At 53.0% G+C, this 21,817-nt stretch overlaps 9 protein-coding genes across 9 annotated transcripts; 5 read left to right on the top strand and 4 right to left on the bottom strand.

Annotated features, from left to right (window-relative positions):
- Nucleotides 1–973: 973 nt before the first annotated feature.
- ATEG_08531 (uncharacterized protein) lies at nt 974–2,116 on the top strand (the record flags this gene model as incomplete). Its single annotated transcript, XM_001217116.1, has 1 exon — nt 974–2,116. One exon carries the CDS (start codon nt 974–976, stop codon nt 2,114–2,116), a length of 1,143 nt encoding a protein of 380 aa, XP_001217117.1.
- Nucleotides 2,117–2,719: 603 nt separating this feature from the next.
- ATEG_08530 (bifunctional phosphatidyl-N-methylethanolamine N-methyltransferase/phosphatidyl-N-dimethylethanolamine N-methyltransferase) lies at nt 2,720–3,773 on the bottom strand (the record flags this gene model as incomplete). The annotated part of the gene is made up of 5 exons (XM_001217115.1): nt 2,720–2,795; nt 2,970–3,399; nt 3,537–3,553; nt 3,621–3,660; nt 3,725–3,773. 5 exons carry the CDS (start codon nt 3,771–3,773, stop codon nt 2,720–2,722), a joined length of 612 nt encoding a protein of 203 aa, XP_001217116.1.
- A 403-nt stretch (nt 3,774–4,176) lies between these two features.
- On the top strand, nt 4,177–7,890 carry rgsC (putative intermediate filament protein (Mdm1); the record flags this gene model as incomplete). The annotated part of the gene is made up of 2 exons (XM_001217114.1): nt 4,177–6,826; nt 6,875–7,890. The coding sequence occupies 2 exons, from the start codon at nt 4,177–4,179 to the stop codon at nt 7,888–7,890; spliced, it is 3,666 nt and encodes a 1,221-aa protein (XP_001217115.1).
- A 668-nt stretch (nt 7,891–8,558) lies between these two features.
- Nucleotides 8,559–9,430, bottom strand: ATEG_08528 (SMP-30/gluconolactonase/LRE family protein; the record flags this gene model as incomplete). The annotated part of the gene is made up of 2 exons (XM_001217113.1): nt 8,559–8,830; nt 8,902–9,430. 2 exons carry the CDS (start codon nt 9,428–9,430, stop codon nt 8,559–8,561), a joined length of 801 nt encoding a protein of 266 aa, XP_001217114.1.
- Nucleotides 9,431–10,098: 668 nt separating this feature from the next.
- ATEG_08527 (uncharacterized protein) lies at nt 10,099–10,695 on the bottom strand (the record flags this gene model as incomplete). The annotated part of the gene is made up of 2 exons (XM_001217112.1): nt 10,099–10,421; nt 10,602–10,695. The coding sequence occupies 2 exons, from the start codon at nt 10,693–10,695 to the stop codon at nt 10,099–10,101; spliced, it is 417 nt and encodes a 138-aa protein (XP_001217113.1).
- A 1,069-nt stretch (nt 10,696–11,764) lies between these two features.
- Nucleotides 11,765–12,730, top strand: ATEG_08526 (GIY-YIG nuclease family protein; the record flags this gene model as incomplete). The annotated part of the gene is made up of 1 exon (XM_001217111.1): nt 11,765–12,730. The coding sequence occupies one exon, from the start codon at nt 11,765–11,767 to the stop codon at nt 12,728–12,730; it is 966 nt and encodes a 321-aa protein (XP_001217112.1).
- A 1,515-nt stretch (nt 12,731–14,245) lies between these two features.
- ATEG_08525 (uncharacterized protein) lies at nt 14,246–16,556 on the bottom strand (the record flags this gene model as incomplete). The annotated part of the gene is made up of 4 exons (XM_001217110.1): nt 14,246–15,134; nt 15,206–15,291; nt 15,350–16,073; nt 16,273–16,556. 4 exons carry the CDS (start codon nt 16,554–16,556, stop codon nt 14,246–14,248), a joined length of 1,983 nt encoding a protein of 660 aa, XP_001217111.1.
- Nucleotides 16,557–17,872: 1,316 nt separating this feature from the next.
- Nucleotides 17,873–18,274, top strand: ATEG_08524 (uncharacterized protein; the record flags this gene model as incomplete). The annotated part of the gene is made up of 1 exon (XM_001217109.1): nt 17,873–18,274. The coding sequence occupies one exon, from the start codon at nt 17,873–17,875 to the stop codon at nt 18,272–18,274; it is 402 nt and encodes a 133-aa protein (XP_001217110.1).
- A 1,365-nt stretch (nt 18,275–19,639) lies between these two features.
- ATEG_08523 (methionine--tRNA ligase MES1) lies at nt 19,640–21,611 on the top strand (the record flags this gene model as incomplete). Its single annotated transcript, XM_001217108.1, has 2 exons — nt 19,640–19,776; nt 19,838–21,611. The coding sequence occupies 2 exons, from the start codon at nt 19,640–19,642 to the stop codon at nt 21,609–21,611; spliced, it is 1,911 nt and encodes a 636-aa protein (XP_001217109.1).
- Between the last annotated feature and the right edge of the window lie 206 nt (nt 21,612–21,817).

Raw genomic sequence — 21,817 nt, 5'->3', positions numbered from 1 at the left:
CCCAAAGCGGACTAGCGACGGCGATCGGAGCAGCTCCCCAGACCCGGCCAGAGTGACTGAGGGAATCCTACAACTGCGCAGACTTTCTCTCTCTCGTGCTGGCCCCAGGCTTTCCTTGAGCGGACAGTGGTCTCTGTATGCCATTCAAGTGATTGGCCCTCTTTTTCAGATCGTCTCCTCTGCAGACACTGCAGTCTCTTCTCTCTCGACCCTGTCGGCTTCATCCGCTCCGTTCTTGGAGACGTCTCCCACGCCTCAACCGTAGCCATGGCGGCGCAGGCGGCTCTAATCGCAGATACCATCGTGGGCATGAAAAAGGCCCTCCGCAAAGAGAACGACTGTACGTGACTTGGTTTTCTTTGGACTTTGTCCCCTCATGTTGCTCTGCGTTCTCGGCCACTGACGCTTTCCTAGATAATGGGCCCGACGACCCGATCACTCAGCCTACGAATCGAGGGAATAAACTCAGAGCAAACGCGAGATTTGTGCGCGAGGGTGCTTTGGGGTATATCCACCCGGAGGAACTATATAAACAGGTAAGGCTCTGTGCAAGCCGTGCTACGATCCAGTGCTGCGTCCCGCCAACTGCGCTGGGCTCGATTTTCATTGCTATTTTGAACAGATGGACTGACTGTAATGGCTTCCAACCTATAGAAAATTGAACACGCCGGATATACGCGCTACATACTTCAACCGAACCCCGTGCGTTACGACTCCGAAGGCGACGAGCTGGACGATGACGATGAAGACTCTGAAGCAGATGCTGCTGCGGCAGAGGAGAACCCATTTTCGGAAATCGCACTTGAACGTAAGTTGTCAACCTACATTTAAATACTTCTAGTGCCATTGGATATCAAGTATTGATTGACCTGATTGTGCGGTTGTAGATTTCCTCTGCCCTCTCAAACACCCGTCAGAACTACCCAACCATCCCTCCCTGTCACACGCCTACACGTCAAAAGCGCTTTTAAACATGACACAAGCCATCGAAGCGAAACTCCGGCAGGAACGCGCGCTTCTGTGGCGTGCGCGAAACCTCCATCGACAATTCCTGGGTGACGCTTCGTGGATGCCGTGTGGAGCGGTCGAAACTCCAGACGACAGATGGATCTTTGAACCCAGGATACCTAACATCGGATTAAGCTCACCGGCTAGCCAATCAGCCCCGAATGGGATCGTCACTCCATCAGTCGCTGGAGGATCAAGCGTTCTCAAAGGCGGAGTCCCCGATTCGAGTTCCGTGGCTGGTTCATCCAAGGACGCTCAGGGCGACCAGACCGCAGAGAAGGACGTTGAAATGTCCGACGCTCAAGACCTTCCCGATGCACAGTATCCAAGCGCCGAGCAGACAAGACGGCCCAAGTCCGAAGAAGTCGATACCCCCGTCGCGGACCTTCCTCAACATCCTGAAACTACCGATCAAGAGACGCAAGTCAATGGGAGCAGAGCGGAAGCCGGGCAGCAAGACCAAGATCGAACGTCAGGTGCCGATGGGCCACTCGGTCGAGATCTTCAGGGACACACGAATGACGAGCGGCCGGCGGGTGAGCAGAGCAATGGTGCAGATCGACACGATAACCCAGCCGACGAGACGGATAAGGATGAGGAAATGCAGGATGGCTCGTCTCCCGAGCCGCCTCGCCGAATGACCACTCGGGCCCAGACAAACGCCGCAAACCCGCAACAAGAGGACGACTCAGGCCTAGCTTCCCCCTCGGATTCATCCGACACACTTAGCACCCTTCCAACGCCACACCCTCTCTTCCTCGTATCCGATTCTATCCGCCCCGACGCTAACTTCGGTCTACCACCCAACGAAGCCGAGGAAACCCGGCGCCTGCTTTGGTCGTACGTCCAGAAACAGGAGGAAACCGTGCGGGGATTCGAGCATATGCTCGAGTCTCTACTTCGGGCCTGCCGGATGAAGGACGATGTGTTCGAGTGGTGCAAGGCCGAGGGACATGTAGGGGAAATGAGTGACGGCGAAGATTGGTACGACCGCGAGAAATGGGGTCTGGCAGAGGGCGAAGACCTCAAGAAGGGTGCCGACGAGGACGATATCGAACCCGTCGAGGAGAGTCGGACGTCCAACAAGAGGGGTCGAGGTCGGCGATAGACTGGGGTGTTCGGATGGAAGATTTCTCACTTCCTTGTTTGCTACAGTTGCTCTCGTGCACAGTCATCAGCCTTGCCTCCGATATAGATCCCCTAGCGTGGAGTTGCGGTGTTTGTGTGTTTGGTTGCGGAGTATGAGCTGGCTGTCTCCTTATCGATTCATGTACGATTCCCACTTTTCCCATGAGATTTAACGAAAATATGCAACGTGTTACTTAACTTTTCTTGATACCTGGCGGGTGGTTGTTTGGATGGTTTTGGTTTGCAGGAAGGCAATTTGATGTAGATTTCGTGCACGTATGTCCATGTGAGCATGTACGTATGTACAATGAAGCAGTAAAGAGAAACACCATTACCAACCTCCACCGGTCTATATAAGCTCTCTCCCGAATTTTTGATTAGTGCCTGTCATCACAATGTTTCTCCAACTCCCCACAACCGCAGACTTCTCCTAACTGTTGAATTCTATACACCTACACCTGTGGACCTCGTCCACGTCTCATGAATTGCACTGGTGTTGAACGTCCGAGTAGCAACCCTGTTGTTTGTTGCTCTCGCTGTGAAGGCGGCACTGCAGTTTTGTCTCGCCTAGGCTGTGAGGTGTTTACTGTCTCTTGCCGCCTTTTTTTGACTTCGCGCGCTCACGCTCGCGCTTAGCGTAGATCTCGGCAGTGAAAGGACTACAAAGGTCGTGTGTCAGCAGTCACGACAGTCTCGGCATCATTCTGGCTCGTTCTTCGGGGTGGTCGCGTAAGGGGAGAAGAAATCAACAGAACGATAGAACGGAGTAGGCGCATATGGGCGGGAATCACGGGTCATAGATTACTCCCAAGGAAAAAAAGGGAAATACTTACTCCTCCCAGCGGAGAGCAAACCAGTAGAGGATGAAGACCTCTGCGGTGAGGAAGATACCGGCGACCTTTCCGGTGTACAGGGCGACCCCCAGGAAGTTCAGAGTGCTTCCCCAGTACATCGGGGAGCCGGTCACGTTGAACGGGAACCCGGTGACGGGGGCGTCCATGAGGATACCGAAATAATCGCCGAGGTAGGTTCCGGTGACTCCTAGGGCCCACATGCTGGAAACGACTAAGACGGAGCCGACGGCGATGAGGGCGCCGCCCAGAATCGGTTGGTGCACAGGGGCATAGAAGGGCTGGAGCTCCAAGGCCTGTTGATAGAGGTGGTCGCGCACGATTCCCAGAGTGAAGATGGTGACGGCGAGGAAGTAGCAGCCGTAGTAGGGATTACCGCCGAATATACGAGTCAGGAAGTGAGTCCGATACTCTACAGGTTGAGGCGCATGTAAAGCTTAGTTTTCTCCTTGTTCCCTTGATCTTTTGGACGAGAGGGGTCATGGTCTTGTAGCGTTGGGGCGAAGACCATGGGTACGTTGGGGAATAGGCGGTTGAGGAATGACTAACCGGCACGAGCGACGATACTGGATCATATGTCAGTCCCATCATCTTATACCGTTTAAAGAAGTTAAAGAGGTGGGGGCTACTTACTTCCAGAAGATGGGATTGAAGGCAATGGACAACGCAGACCCTGGAATAGCGGAGTTAGGATCACATGCGGGGAAAGGTCTCCCGAAAGATGGAGAAAGACCTACACTGGAGGGTCTGTTGGGACAAGTCGACAAAATCCGTGAGGCTAGCCATGGCGAGAGACGAGAAACGGAGCACCGGAGAAGTGGTGGAGAGCAACGAGAGAGGTGGAGGAGGAAGAGAGGAGAAAAGAATGAGCGGGGGAAGTTGGAAGAAGAAAGTTGAGGAAAACAAACCCGAAGCGGCATGACGTCTTCACTATTGTGATTATGTCAGGCGTCTGCATAACCCGGTATAACCCGCCCTGCTAGTGCTCACCGCCTTTCAACATCATTATCAGTACAGTACAGTGGATGATGGAGTTGATCCCAGTCTCTCCCCACTTCCCCCATCGCCTGACATATATATCATCTGCTGAAAATCATGTCCTCTCGCTCTAGGATTGCCAGGCGTCCTTTTCTCGCTGTTTGATCGTCATGGGACAGTTCCTACCGACCATACCTGTCTTCCGGGGAGAATGGCCCTGAAGCGTCGCGATCTCGTCCTACTCGGCACGGGTGCATTCATTGCTTGGGGGTTGGCTGTGAGCTGGCTTCCGGTCTTACGATACTTGGGCTATGCAGTGCTTCTCGGGGCTTTTCTTTCGTTCTCCGCTCTTATCGGTCTCATCCTCTTTACCACACGAACTCCCAAGTCGCTAAGATCGCCTTCGAAACTCCCCGCCGTCGCGTTCTTATCTCCTCACCACTGGCAGAATGAAGTCCAGACATCCAAAACACGCGCAATCTACCAACCGTCTTCACTTTATCCACAATCGTTCGTTGTTTCAGAGGGCATCGACGAGCTGCTAAGTTTGATCACTCGGGACTTCGTCGCTTCCTGGTACCAACGAATCAGTCCAAGCCCGGTATTCGTCAATGAGGTCGACCGAGTGGTTCGATCAGCAGTGGGAAACCTTCGTGACAGGCTGCTATCCGAGGATCTAGTTTCGCTTCTCGTCTCGCGCATATTTCCTATCCTAACCGCCCACATCAAGGAATTTGATGTCGCCGAACGCTCAGTACGGGGTCGACATCTGACTCGCAATGTTACCGAATCGGAGGAGCTGGACCTCGCTATTGCGAAGAAGTACCGTGATGGCCAACTGCACCCTGCTGCAGCCCTATCGTTTTCTGATCAAAAGCTGGTGGAGCAGGAATACCTGCGGAAGATCGCGGTTGCGTTGTTACCGCAATTATTCCCTGAGAATGTCCTGAATAGCCGCATTGTGTCGGTTTTGGTGAAGGAGATAGTTGCATGCGCCGTGCTCTTTCCACTCTTGTCGGCCTTGTCGGACCCTGATACCTGGAATCAGTTGATGGAAGCCTATGGCCGTTCGGCGATTCAAGATCGCAAGACGGTTCGAAAACTCCGGGCTGCTTTGGACGAGCATGCCTCTCCGGTCCCAAAATCGAAGCACGCCCAGGCCTTTCCACGACTAGGGCCCCATGATTCGGAACGGGCTTTTGAACGCTTTGTGAGGGCTATCCGTCGCTGTAACAACCTGTCCGATGCCAGACGCTTCAGAGCGCTAGTTGCAAGCCAACTGAAGCGGGAAACGATGGTGGAAGGGCAGGACCCTGTCTACCTTCGCCGGCTTGAAACAGGAAAGAGAGTCTTGGATCAGAAGGTAGCCAAACTTTCAACTCCTGGGAACTACCAGACATCCCTCACTACGGCGGCCACTACCTACTTCCGTCCTACCAAGCCACCCCACACGCACGAAGCGTCGCTGGTAGACGTGATGCATGATGCTTCCGGCCTTTCCTATTTCATGGAGTTCATGGACCGACAACAGCTCATGTCCCTTGTGCAATTTTGGATCGTAGTGGACGGGTTTCGTAACCCACTCGAGGATGATTTCGGCGATGAGACGTCTCCAAGCTCTACAGCCTGGACGACAACGGACCGGAATGACATAGCCTTGATTAGCGAGACATACCTTGCAAAACCCGAGTTGAAAGTGACGGATGAGTCTCGTCGGGCCGTGAAAGCATTCTTGGCCGCTGGGAAACGTGCGACTCCAGAACAGTACCGTAAGGCTAGGACAGTGATCTTGACCACTCAATCGGCAGTCCTGGAGGAACTCCAGAGTACTTACTATCCGAAATTCAAGAAATCTGACTTGTACTACAAGTACCTTGCATCGGACGAAGCATCAAACTCTGGGTCTCGTTCGACCCCAGGTCCTCAACCAAGCTCGCCTCTCACCGACGCGCCGGAGAGAAAGCCTCTCCCTCCTCTGCTGAGCCGCACCACGTCAAATTCAGGAACCAGGCCAAAAGATTTACGGAGGGCCGCCGTCTCCTCGAGTGACGTACGGGCCATGGGTAAGCTATTTGACGACGATGAATCGCCACGACGCTCCCTCGACTCGCAACGGTCAGCACCATTATTCGACGATGACTATGATACTGATCCACTCGCCATGTCGACGCAAAGCCTTGGTAAAGACTCACAAAATGGCGACAGTGAAACGAACCAGACCCAAGTCATCGAAACCATGGAAGCTGCATTGAATGATATCATCACCAATGAACCGAAAAACGGTAAAATTGAGGATCTCAAAAACATCGATAGTCCCACTTCTCGACTGTCGAGTAATGAGAGGTCCCCGCGCAGCTCGGTAGAGTCAACGCGACCAGAGCATCGCTCAGAGGAAAGAGGCAAACCAAGCATTGCTTCACTTGGTCTCATAGATCAGTCTTCTCGCCTTGGCGTGTTTTCTGACGACCTGTTTCCCGACCAGCAGAGATTCATAGAAGACGAATACGAGGAGCCTATAGGAGCAGAAAAGGACCCGGCAGATGAAGTTCATGAAGCTGCTCCTGGAGACCTTGGTCTGACGGAAGCAATCGAGGCCCTGACGGCAGATATTGACAAGCTTGCATCTCAGGAGTCTGTAGTAGACACGCTGACGCGGAAGGCTGAACTCACGAACAATACAGCAGAGCTCAGAATTTTGCGAAAGTCCAAAGCCAGCATCCAACGTGAGATCCACCGCAAGGAGATGCAGCGACAGCAGTATATCATCCAGGAAAGCGACAATAGCCTGTACGGCCGATCGACCGTCCGAATCAAATCCATTGTAGTGGGAAAAGAGGAGGATGGTCGAGAGTTTGCTATGTGTATGTGACTCCCATCAACTCTCTCGACTTGACTGACTTGACTTCCAGATGTGATTGAGGTGCAAAGGAACGCTGGAGAACAGATGCCTGCAGCATCCTGGGCTGTCGCTCGTCGATATAGCGAGTTCCATGAGCTCCATCATAAGCTACGTTTGAGATACCCATCTGTGCGTCATCTGGAATTCCCACGGCGACGCATGGTCATGAAGCTCCAGAAAGAGTTCCTGCAGAAGCGACGCCTCGCGCTAGAAGCATATCTGCAGAAGCTGTTACTTCTTCCTGAGGTATGCCGGAGCCGTGATTTGCGAGCCTTTCTCTCCCAGCGTGCTATTATTCCTCGCGATGAAAGCACCGGCGATGGAGAGACCAAGGACCTTGTGACTCGGATATACAATTCGGTCGCTGATGGAATGGACGATTTCCTTGGAAACTTTGGCGTTCTGGACCAGCTCTCGACTGCTGGCCAGAGCCTGATCTCGGCAGCCACTAGTCAACAGGCCAGCAGCGCGCCTGACTCAGGATTAGCTACCGAAGACGCAGTAACTGCTGCAGAGGCAGAAGCCGAATTGAATGCATTTGAGGATCGTGAGCTAGAACCATTCATCAAGCCAATCTGTGACTTGTTCCTCGAAGTTTTCGAGCTCAACAAAGGCAACAATTGGCTACGAGGCCGCGCTGTTGTTGTTGTCCTCCACCAGCTGCTCGGCGGTACAATCGAGCGCAAGGTCCGCGAGGGAGCGCGGTCACTAGTCCAGGATGAATCTCTCCTCCGGTATCTCAGTCTGGCGAAGGACACCCTCTGGCCGGGCGGTGTTTTCCGCGAAAATAAAATCCGCACTGCGTCAGAGCGGCTGAAGAGTCGCGCCGAGGCCAGCCTTGTCCTAGCTACGCTTGTTCCCGACCTTGCAGGCAATGTTGTGGGACGTGCCAATGCGCAGGGAGCAGCTCGGCGGATATTTGCGACTCTGAACAATCAGCGCCTAAACACTCATTTGGTGTTTACGATTTTAGATGAGATTGTGCTGGTCTTGTTTGGTGGTGCGGAAGCAGGACGAGCAAGATGAGCATCCTAGCGCTTTGAGCTGTACAGCAAGCATGTTTGTTCAGTATCTTATTTCTGTGCCTGTGTTATTATGTGTTTCCTTGCGTGTTGTCGACATTAGCGGGTGTTACTTGTTTAGGGATGTTGTATGAACAGAACCTTACTGAAGAATACATTAATATCGACTCCTTGCCTTGATGATCCTGTGGACTATTAGTTCTATATTGGATGAAGGTTTGTGGGTGTTACTTTCAGTGATACATTGCTAAAATAGTATTAATGACTCTGCAAAGGTTAGTGGTTAATATTTACTCTTCAGCATCGAAAACACCGAAGCCGCTATTTTAGATCCTGTCCTTCCAAATTCCATTCAACCTTGCTAATGCCCCCGTTGCCCATCATCCACAGCGTCTTGAGCTCTGGTCCGGTCCAGGCAAAGTTCTGCACCGTATAGTTCGTCTGGATGGTCACGAGAAGCTGCCCATACTGATCAAGCACATCAACACTCGGTCCCGTAGCCGCCACGACGTATCCGTTAGCCGCGACTTTCAGTCCATCCGGGATGAAGCCAGCCGGTCTGTAGAAGGGACGCTTGTTGATAGCTCTGGTGCCGTCCTCGGACACGTCATAGGCGTAGACGCCACTACATGCAAGAAAACAATTAGTTTTCCATGTCGTTCTTTCGTTTGCTTATGCAGGGTCCCGCATTCGGTTGGGTGCATACCTTGTCGTTGTAGCATTGAAGGAACTACCCGGCTGGCCTTCGGCCGGGTTGATCGGCGCGCTGACGGCGCCGGTGTCGCTGATGTACACGATTGTGCCCTCGGGGTTGAACGCGATGCCATTGGGCTGGCCCAGGGTATCGTCCACCACGAACACGGCGCCGGAGGTCTGGTTGTACCGGTAGCTTGCGCAGGGGAGTTGGGGCGGCGTGTCAGTGAGCGCGTTGAACCACGAATACTCTATTGATCATCAGTGTTGGATTTCTCGCGTGGGACGGGCGCCGTCCGTGGACCGGGGGGAGAGCACTCACGAGGATCGGTGAACCAGATATCGCCAGTTTTGGGGTGAACAGCGAGATCGTCGATGGTGTTGAAGTAGTAGCCAAAATAGTTGTTGACGAGGCTGGTCGACTTGTTGGTCTCCGGGTCCAGGGTCCTCAGCCCGACGCGCTGTTCGCCGCCGCCAATTGAACGGTTCCCGCCAGAGGCACCCCAGATGATCTTGCCGTTGTAGAAGGTGCCGCCGTTGGGAGCGTAGACTGGCGGGTCAGAGAGGTACTCTGAGAGAGTGGGAGGATCCTGGTTCAGATCCACGACGAGCTGCGGCAGGTAGCCTGGGGGAGGGGCGAGCTGCGAGAGCCAAAGCTTGTTCTGGGATTTGACGTATACGGGGGCTTCGTGGACGGCGTCCGAGACATGAAACATGTACTCATAGCTTGGGTTGGGGCCGAGAATTTCAAGGCCACGCTCTTTGTCGTAGACGACGAAGTCTGCTGATTTGACGTCTTTCAGGGTAGTACCGTTCGCGATGGTATCCCCAAAGGTGGATATGTCATCCATGGTCGAGACATTCCGAAAGAAGTGATAGCTGATAGGGTCAGAGGATGTTGAGCTTCCTGAAGGCTTCTGAGTGGCAGCCGACTTACGGCAGAACATTCGCATAGTGATTGATGCACACCACTGACGGGCCACACGCCTCAGAGATGGGCGTAGTGACGCCAGTTTGCGTGCGAGCGATCCCAGCAAAGAGGGAAAAGCTTATCAAGGAGCTCAAATACATTGTAGACGGTACTAGCCCGGGATGGAAGGCTTCTTAGTTTGGAGTGCTTTCTAGGTATTGCTCCGAAGAGCCAAGATATATAACTGGTGGCCTTCTCGTAACCGAGGGTAGAAGAGCCTTGTGTTTGGTCTCAACAACTTATAAACACGGAGGCTCGGTGGCTGTCCGTTGAGGGGGTTTGGGTCTCAGTCAAGGGATGCCGTGATGGACCACAGCTAAATTCCTTCGCGTGGGGGTCATGCATGATTTGTGGAGTAGCGATCTTCGCCCATGCGCGAAGAGCCAGACAATAATTGCGTCGATCCCCAGACCGAGAGAGAGGGAGGAAATACTCCGGAAGCTTCGGTTTCGATGCGGGGATGCACCCTGTTCTCGGAGTAACTCCGGGAAGAGAATCCGCGTGGGATGGAGGCAAGACAACTCGTATTTTTCTCAATTGGAGTGTTGATCAGTGACGTATGCTCAACGAGCTGATATCTTCGATGCTGCCAGTGCCGTCTCCGGAGCGCGGAGTCTCTTTGGCATCGGGGCGGATGTCGGCGGTGTCTTCCCGTTCCCCTAACGCACGCTGGATGAGCTTGGCCTTGACGATGGCCCCCTTCAGGCGCTCATCCACATCATTGACGGCGTCCTCGGTGTTCTGCATGGGCAGAGACGCCGGGTCCACCAATTCCAAGAGGGTGTCGATATTTTTCGCCAGCCTGGTGCTTGGTGGGAAGCTCACCATCTCCTTACAAACGACCGGTGCCATCGAAACGCCCTGATCGGGTTCTGTAGACGAATGCGACACACCAGAGGCCCCCTTCTGATTTCGATCCGCGCTAAACGAATTCGAGGGGTCTGCATCCGCCAGTCTTTGAGCCCAAACGAGGGCTTTGCCGTAGAGTCTTCCCAATTCGAGGAATTTTTCGAACCCCTTCTCCACAGCGAAGACGCTGCCTTCCGTGTAACCAGCTTGTGCGCCATCGGCAGCACCGAGATTAAAACCCTCTTGGTAAAACTCTTCCTCAAGATCGAGGAGGCTTTCAAGTAGATTGTTCTCCATGTCCAAACGTGCCAGTGGGGAATTCTTCATCAGAAAATGAACGATTGAAAAGGATAACGGAAGGAGACCTGGGTTTCGTTCTTCAAGGACCAGAGAGAAAGCTTTGTCGCGGATCCTGGAAATGCTGCAGAAGCCAAGAGGAGGAATTGGCGGGATGGTTCGAGTCGGAGAGGAACAGAATTTCCTCTTTCGGACGACATCGTTGTGTGAGGATCCCGGTCACGTGACCAAACGTATCTACTTAGATCCGCTATCCCAACGGAGATATTTCTTTTTCTGTAAGCTGTGCATGTCATTCAGTATTATTGGGCGCATAACGCAGACATACTGCAGACAATGAATAGGCTATGCTGTTGCTTTTCCCTGAGACACGAGGAGAACTCTTGTAGGTACAGGGGGTTCAACTAAAGTCTGCAGTAGAATATGAATATTGTAGGGCTACTCCAGCTGACGCTCAGAGAGAGCCCTCGGCAATGCCTGCCTGAGTTATGTGGGTTGTAGTAGAGCCCACATATACACACTAATCACTAGCAGCGGCTGTCGAGACAAGGGTTTGGGGCAACTTGTGCACACCACCTGGTGTTCCTGTCCGGTGGTTAGTGTTTTGGGCCTCTTAAATTTGACACATGCACCCAACATAAAAGGCTTTACTCCTTGTCTATCTCCCTCTGAGAATATAAGAGACGGATTCCAACTGGAGAGGCAGGTCGCCGTGCCGAAGGGTTTCTCCATACTAGCACAGGAGTGACTGTGCCGCAGTGCATTAGCACCTCACTGGTGTCCAGCATGAACCCTAGCATTGGCCAGGATGCTGGTTAATGATCCAATCCAATTCGCTACAGTTCGAGGCCAGTTACCCCTAAATGCAAACTGTTGAATGTGAGGCTGACAGTTAGCTTCCCCTCAGGTTTCCCGCTTTCTTCCTTCCCCTGTGTTGTTTTATTTCTTCAGCAGATTCTACACTTTCGGTCGGCTGTTGACACACAACCTCCCTTGTGCTTGCCAATAGACTCAATCATTCTCCTACATACGCGCATGCCGCAACCGTCCAATCACCCTGTAGCTGAACATGCGTTGTCTTGCGATGACCAAAGAAGACAATCGCTGTAGACGCAACACAGGACCTGGCAGCCGTCTCTGTTGGCAACACGGAAAATCCGACGTTATAATCCTGGCCGATGAAGATGCATCGACCAACGATTCGCCTACTGGGGTCAACCACACATCAAATGTCGGGGACCTGATCTCTGGAATTGAAAGGCTGGGTCTGGAAAACGACTCGCTACAAGTGATGACGACTCCGACGACTCCCAAGGGGAATAGCCGTCCCATCAACGAGGGAACACCCAATATGTCTCTCATTTGGGATGACGGAGTTTCAAAGCTTGAACTCCATATTGGGCAGCGCAGTGCGCGTCTGGAGCCCGCTTCAGGAGAAACGGGCTGGTCAAAATCGACTGTGGAGACAACACCATCACCACCACCACCACCACCACCTCGTTCTCGGAAACCGAGAGTATCTGCAGTGAGCATTCCAGAAGACCCTCATAAGGTATTCTGCGAGACTCCGAGGAAAGAGATACCCCCAGGGATCGATGGATCTCTGCATTGGCCCCTGACCCAAATAATGGTGCGGCCGGCAGATACAAAACGCGGAATCATTTACGTATGTAAGGTTAGATTCGAGAAACAGCAAAGTCTGGAGAAGGGAATAATCAAAATTGGGCGTACATCCGACATCAAAGAGCGCTCGACCACTCACTCAAGAGGCTGCTATCCCGGCGCTCGGCTTCAGTTGATCGCATCCTATCCACAACCAAAGTCGAAGCGAGACTCTCATCATCAAATCCGGAATTGTGACCAGGTGGAGAAATTGATTCACAAGACACTAGAACGGTTTAAATATGACGAGTTGTGCGGCTGTGGAAAAAGACACAAGGAGTATTTCGAAATACGCTCAGGCGAACTCGGCGACGTTCTAAGGCACGTTGAGAGTTGGGTTTCCTGGAGCGAAGAGAAACTCGGTCTCGTTTAGGTCCCTGACAAGGATCGGACTTCACATCGCATCCTCAAGTCATATCTCCTTGTCTTTGCTTTGACTGTAATTTAGCTCCTCGCCCAGTGGCTTGTGCTCTTCCTCGTTTCGTTGCACTATAAATTCCAAGCGCTGCTGAGAGTCTTGGAGCGACACTTGAGGCGCTGTAAAGCGGGTTGCCTGCGACGGCCGCAACTGATCCTCATTTAAAAAAAATAGTAAGAAGAACAGGGAAAGTAGCTACTCTTCACTACTCTCTCGGGGCCTTCAACGCTATTATCTTAGTAGAATTGATAGGGTGCACGCATAGTAGGAACGAGCAAGTCACTTCAGGTCTAGGGCTGAGCACGAATAGGCAGAGGGTGTTGAAGAGGCACCTGTAGTTGGTGGATTAATAGTTACCTAGTACATTGATTGATGACATCGTATTTCTCAAGTGCATCCCCCATCGTCACAACAAAAAAAAAAAAAAAAAAAAAAAAGAAGAAAAAAGAAAAACATACAACAGCAGGGATTCGCTGGTGGTCACCCACCCAACTACTAACCTGCCGGCGTGTGGCTTAAGTACGGCTGAGCGGACGGGAAGCCCTGTTTTCCACACCCTATGGTCGTATGTACTTAAGGGTTCTATGATAGGAACTATATAGAACATAACTATTGTGTACCTCTTGCATGCACCACGTCAAGGTGCGAGGAAGCGATTGAGGTCCTTCAGAAGGATTGGCACTAGTGCCCCGAGTCTCTCCAGATCTGCATAGCAATGATCTGTTTGAATGATTCTGATTTACGTCTCACAGTTACGTCCAAGGTGCCTTTGAAGCTCTTGATCTACGGTATATAGCGCCAACACTCTACTACCAGCTGGCTGATCATGGACCCAAGGTGCTGAGGATTTGGGGGCTAGCCATACAGAGTAGCTCCAAAAAGAAGAGGTTGATTACGACGTTCCTATGGCGAATCTTGAACATTCTTAAATACAAGGGTGGTCCTCCACTTTTGGCCATGACCAACTAGGCTCAGGCAATACGGAACGCCCTGGTTTGATAAGTATCCTGGGAGCCATTTCTGAAGCACGTCGTGGGTATGTGATGGTTCACCCATCATACTGTTGTGTTAAAGGTATTCAACAACTGTTTCGTCTCTCCCCGCCAATTCCCGGCCTCCATAGCCACTACCCTCGCCGTCTTGCCATCTCCCGTCCTCAACCCGCGGACGAAACCCGGGTGTTCCATCACTGCTTGTAACAATCCAGCATCACCCAGTTTTGCCGCATAGTGAACGGCGGCCCATGCGTCTTGGCCCACCATGTCTCCAACGTCTTGGCAGCGTCAGGAGCACCATCGCACAGCCGACATTAGTATGCCGTAGTGCTTCGATCAGTGCTGTATTGCCCGCAAGGTTCTTATGCCGGATGATATCCTTTGCGTTGCTTGATAGCTGTTGCAAAGTCTTCAGTGAGTCCACCTCCCCCTGCATACAAGCATGATGAAAGAGACTATTACCAGCGGTATCACACTAGTCCAGTCTTGCGCCATGTTTGATGAGGATTTTAAAACACTCCGGATCGTCCAAAAAGTCAAAGATAGGTGGCCTTCCATCCTCATCCTGCGCGTCAATTTCAAGCTCGGTCCCATTCTGATTGCAAAGCAGTGCGGCGGTCTCTCTCCTTCGCTCTGCCCTGCCAGACAGCCCTGCATAGTGCAGGGCAACCTGTTGGTTCTCTTGTCGAACATTCCTATCAGCCCCGGCGTCCAGGAGTAGTTTCACGCAGCCAACCCGACAGCCCTGCGCGGCTATGATAAGCGGTGTTTCACCCCAGATATTGGCCTGGTTGAGATTGAGCTGCTCTGGATGGTGTTTAGAGATTTCCAGTGCATAGCGTAAACTCTCGCATGCATTTGACTCAACGGCCGCATGGATGATATTGAAACTCAGATTTGACTGGATAAACGGATCAGCACCGTTTTGAACAAGAATCTTCATTTTCTGGGCCTGCCCAGTCACGCTGGCCGAGTGAAGCGGTGTCCAATGGAACTTGCGGTCCTTTTGATCGATGAGATTATGAATCGCTCTGCTCGTGTTGCCGGTTTCGGCTGCGGAGGCCCGGTATTGCTCGATTATTGACACGTATAACGGGGATCGGTGGTGATATTTCGTTTTCCAGGCCGCCCAGTTTGTGTCGGGGGGTGCGTCGTTCGCGTTGTCAACGAAGTCTATTAGTCGTTGGAGAGTAGGCCGTTCCGGGTCGGAGTGTTCATACAGACCAAAGACGGCGATGTGAATGGGGGTAAATTCGTAGTCGTCGATGTAATCATCTTCTTTGGAAAAGACATCGACAAGGTCTTTCTCGGCTTGCGTGGCGTCTGGCCCAATAGATTTGAGGAATGCTAGATCAACGGGTTTTCTAATGACATTAGCTTGGAGCGATTTGTATAGTGGCTCGATGAACTACTGGTAATGGAATATAATAGATACCTTGTCCCCAAATCAGACGCACCAGTGTCTCCTCCCAGTTCAACTAGATATTGGACGGTCTCTAGCTGTCGTGCGTATGCTGCAGTCTACACAACAAGGCATGGTTAGCGTTGGGTACCACCGCAGAGAACGCCATGGACATACGTGTAGAAGCGACCATCCGTCGCTCGCCGTATCCCAAGGCGTCGCCTCACCTGATTGAATAGCCGCCTTCAACTTGGACAAATTCCCGTGCTTGACGTACCGCATCGCGTTGGACCCCACGGGGACCATGCGATAGGTATTCAAGCGATACCGAATCTTGATACTGTTTGACGTCATCAGATGCAACATGGCCCTCTTAAAGGACGAAATGGGGATGGGCTTCTGCATAGCCGCTCCTGCACAGGTAGGATCGGAACACTCGCTCTTCAGCTGGCTACTGTGGTGAAATATCCGGGCGTTGAGCCGTGAGAATCCGCTCTTTGACTCCGCGACATCATGTTGATGGCATTTGCAGTAGCAATCATGCCTACATGCTCGACGAATAACGAGTAACCCAGATCTTGCACTAACAGCAGACCGTAGGTCGCTCGCTTGAGAGTCACTGCTGCACCTTTGGTGGTCATGGGAAAGTGTTGTGGAAGTAACGCTGGAGGCTGAGGATGCCACGGAAGCTTCTCGAGAGGACGCCGAGTCGACCGCTAACTTTGCACCACTGAAAGAAAGCGCCTCGTTGGAGCACGAGCTCCGGGACTGCGTCTTGCAGAGTGCGGGCGATAGTGTCGCATCGTCTGGTGGTACAACCCCAGTCCCGATTTTGTCGACAACTGCCGCGCAGGCCTCGAGCAGCCGTAGATTTTGGTTACACGTGGTAAGAAAAGTTTCTCTATTTCAAGAATTGCAGGTCAGTATTCCCCGCATAAAAGAGATTCGAAGGGAAAGAAGGGTAGGGTTTCACCCACGCGTGCACCAGAGATATAAACGCATGCAGCTGCGAGGACTGGGTTTGGATTCGAGCACCGAGCGCTGCAAACCGCGACTTGTGTTAAAGAAAGCGAACTCGCCGGAGTGTGGGGGGTTCGGACTTATAGACCTGGGTGAGGCGCTTCTCTACTTCTGCCAGTGTAGCATTTCCGTCGTTGATCGCCTTTCGAAGAACATCGCCGGAGACATGGTGCTTAGTTTGACGGCTGCGGAAGACACGTTCAAATCCCCTCAGAGCTTCGTCAAACTGGCCGAGATCTATGGCAAGGTTGGCGAGGTCTTGCTCTGCCTCTTTGGAACTTCCGAGCAGGTCCAAGGCCCCCTTGCTGGCCTGGATGAGGGTCGATATCGAAGCTAGGAGCCCGATGGCGGAGATTGGGTCCATCTTCCGAGGTATAATCGAGATCGTATACTTGCCTAGTATACTAGACGGAGATAACTGGGTGATGGGGGACGGTCTGTGGATAAGGGTTGTCAACCAAAATGACCATTCCGCTACCAAAATTGGGTAACCCGCTTAGATATATGGCTATTCATGTAGTTTGACATCTCCCTCCCAGGGGTGCTGGAACGCAGTGGAAGTGTTCTGGCTTGCCTACACTCCGTTGGTTGTCTTAGGGACTGAAACAGTGGCTGTGTCTATTGCGTTTGCTGCTGTATAGACGGTCTAGAGGATAGAGCTCTAGGGACTGCTTTGTATACTAAGGAGGCCGCTACCCTGAAAGGCTTACAAGGTATATTTGCAGGTTCGAACTAAGGGGATAGGGAATAAACGGCCTTTCTACTTACTCCGAGTGGTATGTAAAGTGTAAATATGTATGGCTATTCTCGTAGTTTGACAGGGTTACACGGGCGTGCACGTCTGTCGGGCAGGTGGATAACAGCGTTTACTGAAAGAAGTGAGACGGGAATAGCTTCACCTGGTCCGCTGGGGCTGTATGTTTACCCGAGAGGGACGGAAGGGGGAGTTCTTTGTGCTGGTTGTCGGGCCCAGAAACCATCTACCTACCTAGTACTAGGTAGGTAACGTGTGTAATCCGGAACAATGGGCTGAACACGACATTCAGCACCTAGTTATATATGTGGCAGCAGCCTGGTCCAAGTTTTCTGTTATCACCTCATTCAACGGGCGGCAACACGCATTGACTGTAATACGCCAACATGAGCTCAATGGACGACTCACCCCCTACCGGACGCACGATCCCCATCGCTCCACCTCGCCCATCCTACCGATGGCGGGAAAATGGCAATATGGAGCCTGATCTCGGACGCCTGGAAAGGCGCCCTCTCCGTGGATATTTATGTCAAAGAGGCTGGGGACCTGATGACCGTGCCACTCGCCACGAATGGAGGGATGAGCCATTGGGTTTCGGTGGACAAGAATCTCCCTCCAGACCAGCGACCTCTCCTAGCATCTTGCGAAACGTTCCGAAAGCGCTCGTGGATTAGTGACCCGGAGGGCAACGTGGCCGAGGCGATCACACATAGCGTCGCGTATTCACCGATGTAGATTCCGCGGTCAAGGGTATGCCTCACGACTCATGAAGCAGCTTTGCGAGCTCGATGAGGTTCTGGCTCGAAAGGCACTGTGCGCTCCATCCAGGAAAGCCCGGCTGATGATCGTCCCTGATTACGAACACATGCCTTGGCACCATAGCAAGGAAGAGTTCGCGAGTGAAACACTGTTTCAACGAAAGCCTCATGTCAAAACGCGCCATCTTCGGACCGGATGGACATCGGGTTTGGGCTGTCTGGACGCACCGTTTTTACGAACCCCCGAGTGAAACAGCTTCCATGAACACGTTGCACATCTCGCGACTGGTCATTGAGAACGAGGTTCTCTGGGAGTCGGACTTGCAGGTGGAGGCCCTGCGAGCGGTTCTTTGGGCTGCACAAGCTGAGGCCGCTCAATGGGGACTACATTCCGTGAAATTCTGGGGGCCGTCTACCGCGGTGCAGGAGATGGTGAAGCGGACGGGAATTGAGTACCGACACCAAGACCGCGAGGAGGACGAAATCTGCAGTCTCCGATGGTATGGAGGAGGGAGTGGCCTGGAGGACGAGGTGGAGTGGGCTGGGAATGAGAAGTATGGCTGGTGCTAAGGAGCTGTTGCGGTATCGATAGAAGACGCATTTGCATGTTTTTACCCCAGGATCTACAGTTTGAATGAGCTGCGTGTGCGGCCTGAACAGATAGCACCTCTCCTCGTAGAGAACTGATGCATCGCCGTCTCCAAACCCCCTCCAGAGTCATCGAGATCGATTGTTCACCCCGGAAGCCCAGTTTCTCATAGAACGGCCATGCGTTTTTGGTGCTCTCTAGGACGACCTGGACATTTTCATGTCTGCCATGTTCGAGACCCCAATTCACCAGAAGAGATGCTGCTCCAAGGCGTTCGTAATTTGGATCCGTTGCAATATCTCAGGGGAAGGGAGTGTCGTTGAAGGCGTATATATATACACCGCCAAGGTATGGCACATGAGGTCAACACAGCGCTTTTACTAACAACAGACTCCTCCAGACAACAGTATCCGCCGCTGCCACGGCACTCCACCGAAATAGCCAGATATTCCCCAATCCAGAGATACTCGCACCGGAGCGCTGGCTCGATGCCACTCCCGAGAGGCGGCGCTCTCTAGAATATTCCTACTCTGAAGAAACCTAGCACATACGACCATAGGGTGTGGAAAACAGGGCTTCCCGTCCGCTCAGCCGTACTTAAGCCACACGCCGGCAGGTTAGTAGTTGGGTGGGTGACCACCAGCGAATCCCTGCTGTTGTATGTTTTTATATTGTTTCTTTCTTTTTTGTCACTTTGTGAGTGAGGGCCTCTGTCTGACTGCATAGGAGTAGGAAGCGGCATGGACAATGCCTTAAGCCCACCTGCAATCTCTTCGGGCATGGTTAATCGAGTCTAATCTCGAGATGGTACTTTGCCTTGAAGGTACCTTTCATGTGTCCATTTAGGCATGAGGCTGTGGTGAATTGTGAATTTAGCATGGCCAGTTGGTTGAACTGCGTCTAATGGTTTAAGACTCAAGGCATAGCTCCTACAAAAGCAGGAGCACAGTGGAAGCTCCCAGTACTCCAGATACCAGGATAGAGCTAAATGTCATAAATGTAGCCAGTGTGCATATGAGCTATCATCTGTACATTTGCTTATGCTTATTGGGAGAGTTGTATACATAGATTAATCATCCGATATCGCAGTCCGCCGATATGAGTCATACACAATTCTTGAGATGGAACAAAGGACCAACTCTCCAGCCTCATTTCAATATCTGATCTGTATTAAATAGGATATAACCCAGCAACATAAGAAAGTAAGGCAATATAGATTCTTTCAAAGAGCTGGTTGTACTATAAAAACGGTGGATCCATCACGCTGAATCATCCGCCGCCTTCCAAAAAACTTCCCCATCATTTTCTCTGCCCCTCCAGAAACCCCGCCATCACCTCCCACCATCATGGCTTCAGAACAGAAAATCCTGCCCAAGGAGGGCGAGCGCAACATCCTCGTCACAAGTGCCCTGCCTTACGTCAACAATGTCCCTCACTTGGGTAACATTGTCGGCTCCGTGCTGAGTGCCGATGTTTTCGCCAGGTACAGTCATCCCAGACCCGTCATCCACCCCATCTTTGCTTCTGGTCTAACCCAATGCCAGATTCCATAAGGCCTGCGGACATCGCACCCTCTACATCTGCGGAACGGACGAATACGGTACCGCGACGGAGACCAAGGCGCTGGAGGAGAAGGTATCGCCCGAGGAGCTGTGCGCCAAGTACAATAAGATCCATCAGGAAGTCTACGAGTGGTTCGAGATTGGATTCGATCACTTTGGACGCACCCCGACACCAAAACACACTGAGATCTCGCAGTCCCTCTTCAAACGGCTGTATGACAACGGCTACTTGGCCGAGAAGTCCGCCGAACAGCCCTTCTGCGAGACTCACGGTTCGTTCTTGGCCGATCGGTTTGTGGAGGGCGAGTGTCCCAAATGCCATTACGACGACGCCCGTGGTGACCAGTGCGACAAGTGCGGCCACCTCCTCGACCCGTTCGAACTCATCAAGCCCCGCTGCAAGCTTGACGGTGCCACCCCCGTCCCCCGCGAGACGAAACACATCCATCTCCTCCTCGACAAGCTGCAGCCCGATATCGAGAAGTGGGTCCACGCCTCCATCGAGAAGGGAGACTGGCCCAAGAACTCGCGCGTCATTACCGAGTCGTGGCTGAAGGAGGGTCTGAAGGACCGTGGCATTACGCGCGATCTGAAGTGGGGTGTGCCCGTGCCGCTCCCGGGATTCGAGAACAAGGTGCTCTACGTGTGGTTCGAGGCCTGCATCGGATACCCCTCCATCACCGCCAACTACACCGACGACTGGGAGCTCTGGTGGCGCAACCCCGAGAATGTCCAGCTGTACCAGTTCCTGGGCAAGGACAACGTGCCGTTCCACAGTGTCATCTTCCCCGGCTGCCAGCTGGGCTCAAACGACAAGTGGACCATGCTGCACCACCTCAGCACGACCGAGTACCTCAACTACGAGGGCGGCAAGTTCAGCAAGTCGCGCGGCATCGGCGTGTTCGGCAACAACGCAAAGCAGACGGGCGTCCCCGCCGACGTGTGGCGGTACTTCCTGCTGAAGAACCGGCCGGAGACGGGCGACACGCAGTTCGAGTGGCGCTCGTTCGTCGACAGCAACAACAGCGAGCTGCTCGCCAAGCTGGGCAACCTCGTCAACCGCATCATCAAGCTCATGGCCGCGCAGTACGACTCGACCATCCCCGAGTTCACCGTCCCCGAGAGCTTCCAGCCCAACCTCGATGAGATCACCGGCCTCCTCCGCCAGTACATCGAAGAGATGGAGGGCGTGCACCTCCGCGCCGGTGTCGCCACCGCGATGAAGCTCGCCGAGGCCGGCAACGGACTCATCCAGGCCAACCGGCTGGACAACGCGCTGATCGCCAACGAGCCGGAGCGCGCCGCCGCCGTCGTCGGCACCGTGCTCAACCTCATCTACCTCCTCGCCAGCGTCTTCTACCCCTACCTCCCCGCCACCTCCAAGTCCATCAACGAGCAGCTCAACGCGCCCTTCGCCCTCATCCCGTCCCTCGACGACATCAAGGACGGCTGGAAGCCCACCGCCCTGAAGCCGGGCCACAAGGTCGGCAAGGCCAAGTACCTGTTCTCGCGCATCGACGGCAAGAAGGCCGACGAGTGGCGCGAGCTGTTCGGCGGGTCGCAAGCCGAGCGCCAGAAGAAGGAAGAAGAGGCCGCGAAGAAGAAGGCCGCCAAGGAAAAGAAGAAGGAGAAGAAGGCCAAGAAGGCTCCCGCCCCCGTCGAGGCTACCGCCAAGGGCGGCGCCGACGCAAAGCCCGACGAGGCTGTCAACAACGTCGCCGACGGCGTGGCCCAGGTCACTCTGCCATCTTCCTGAGCCACCCGCGCGTCTTTATACAAAGAAGCCTTAAGACGAATATATCCCCGTGCCGTGTGATAGATTATTTCTTTTGTCGTGCCGTTTTTGGGTTGTTATGGTGTCGGAAGGTTCGCATGAGATATGATGACGATGATGTTGGCGAAACGATCATATGATTGACTTTTTGGTACCTACCTACGGAGTAGATGGTGCAGTTGACCAGT

Source organism: Aspergillus terreus, genomic scaffold, assembly GCF_000149615.1.
Source record: "Aspergillus terreus NIH2624 scaffold_13 genomic scaffold, whole genome shotgun sequence".
Taxonomy (NCBI): domain Eukaryota; kingdom Fungi; phylum Ascomycota; class Eurotiomycetes; order Eurotiales; family Aspergillaceae; genus Aspergillus; species Aspergillus terreus.
The sequence above is the reverse complement of the archived record's forward strand: the minus strand, read 5'-3'. Positions and strand labels throughout refer to the sequence as shown.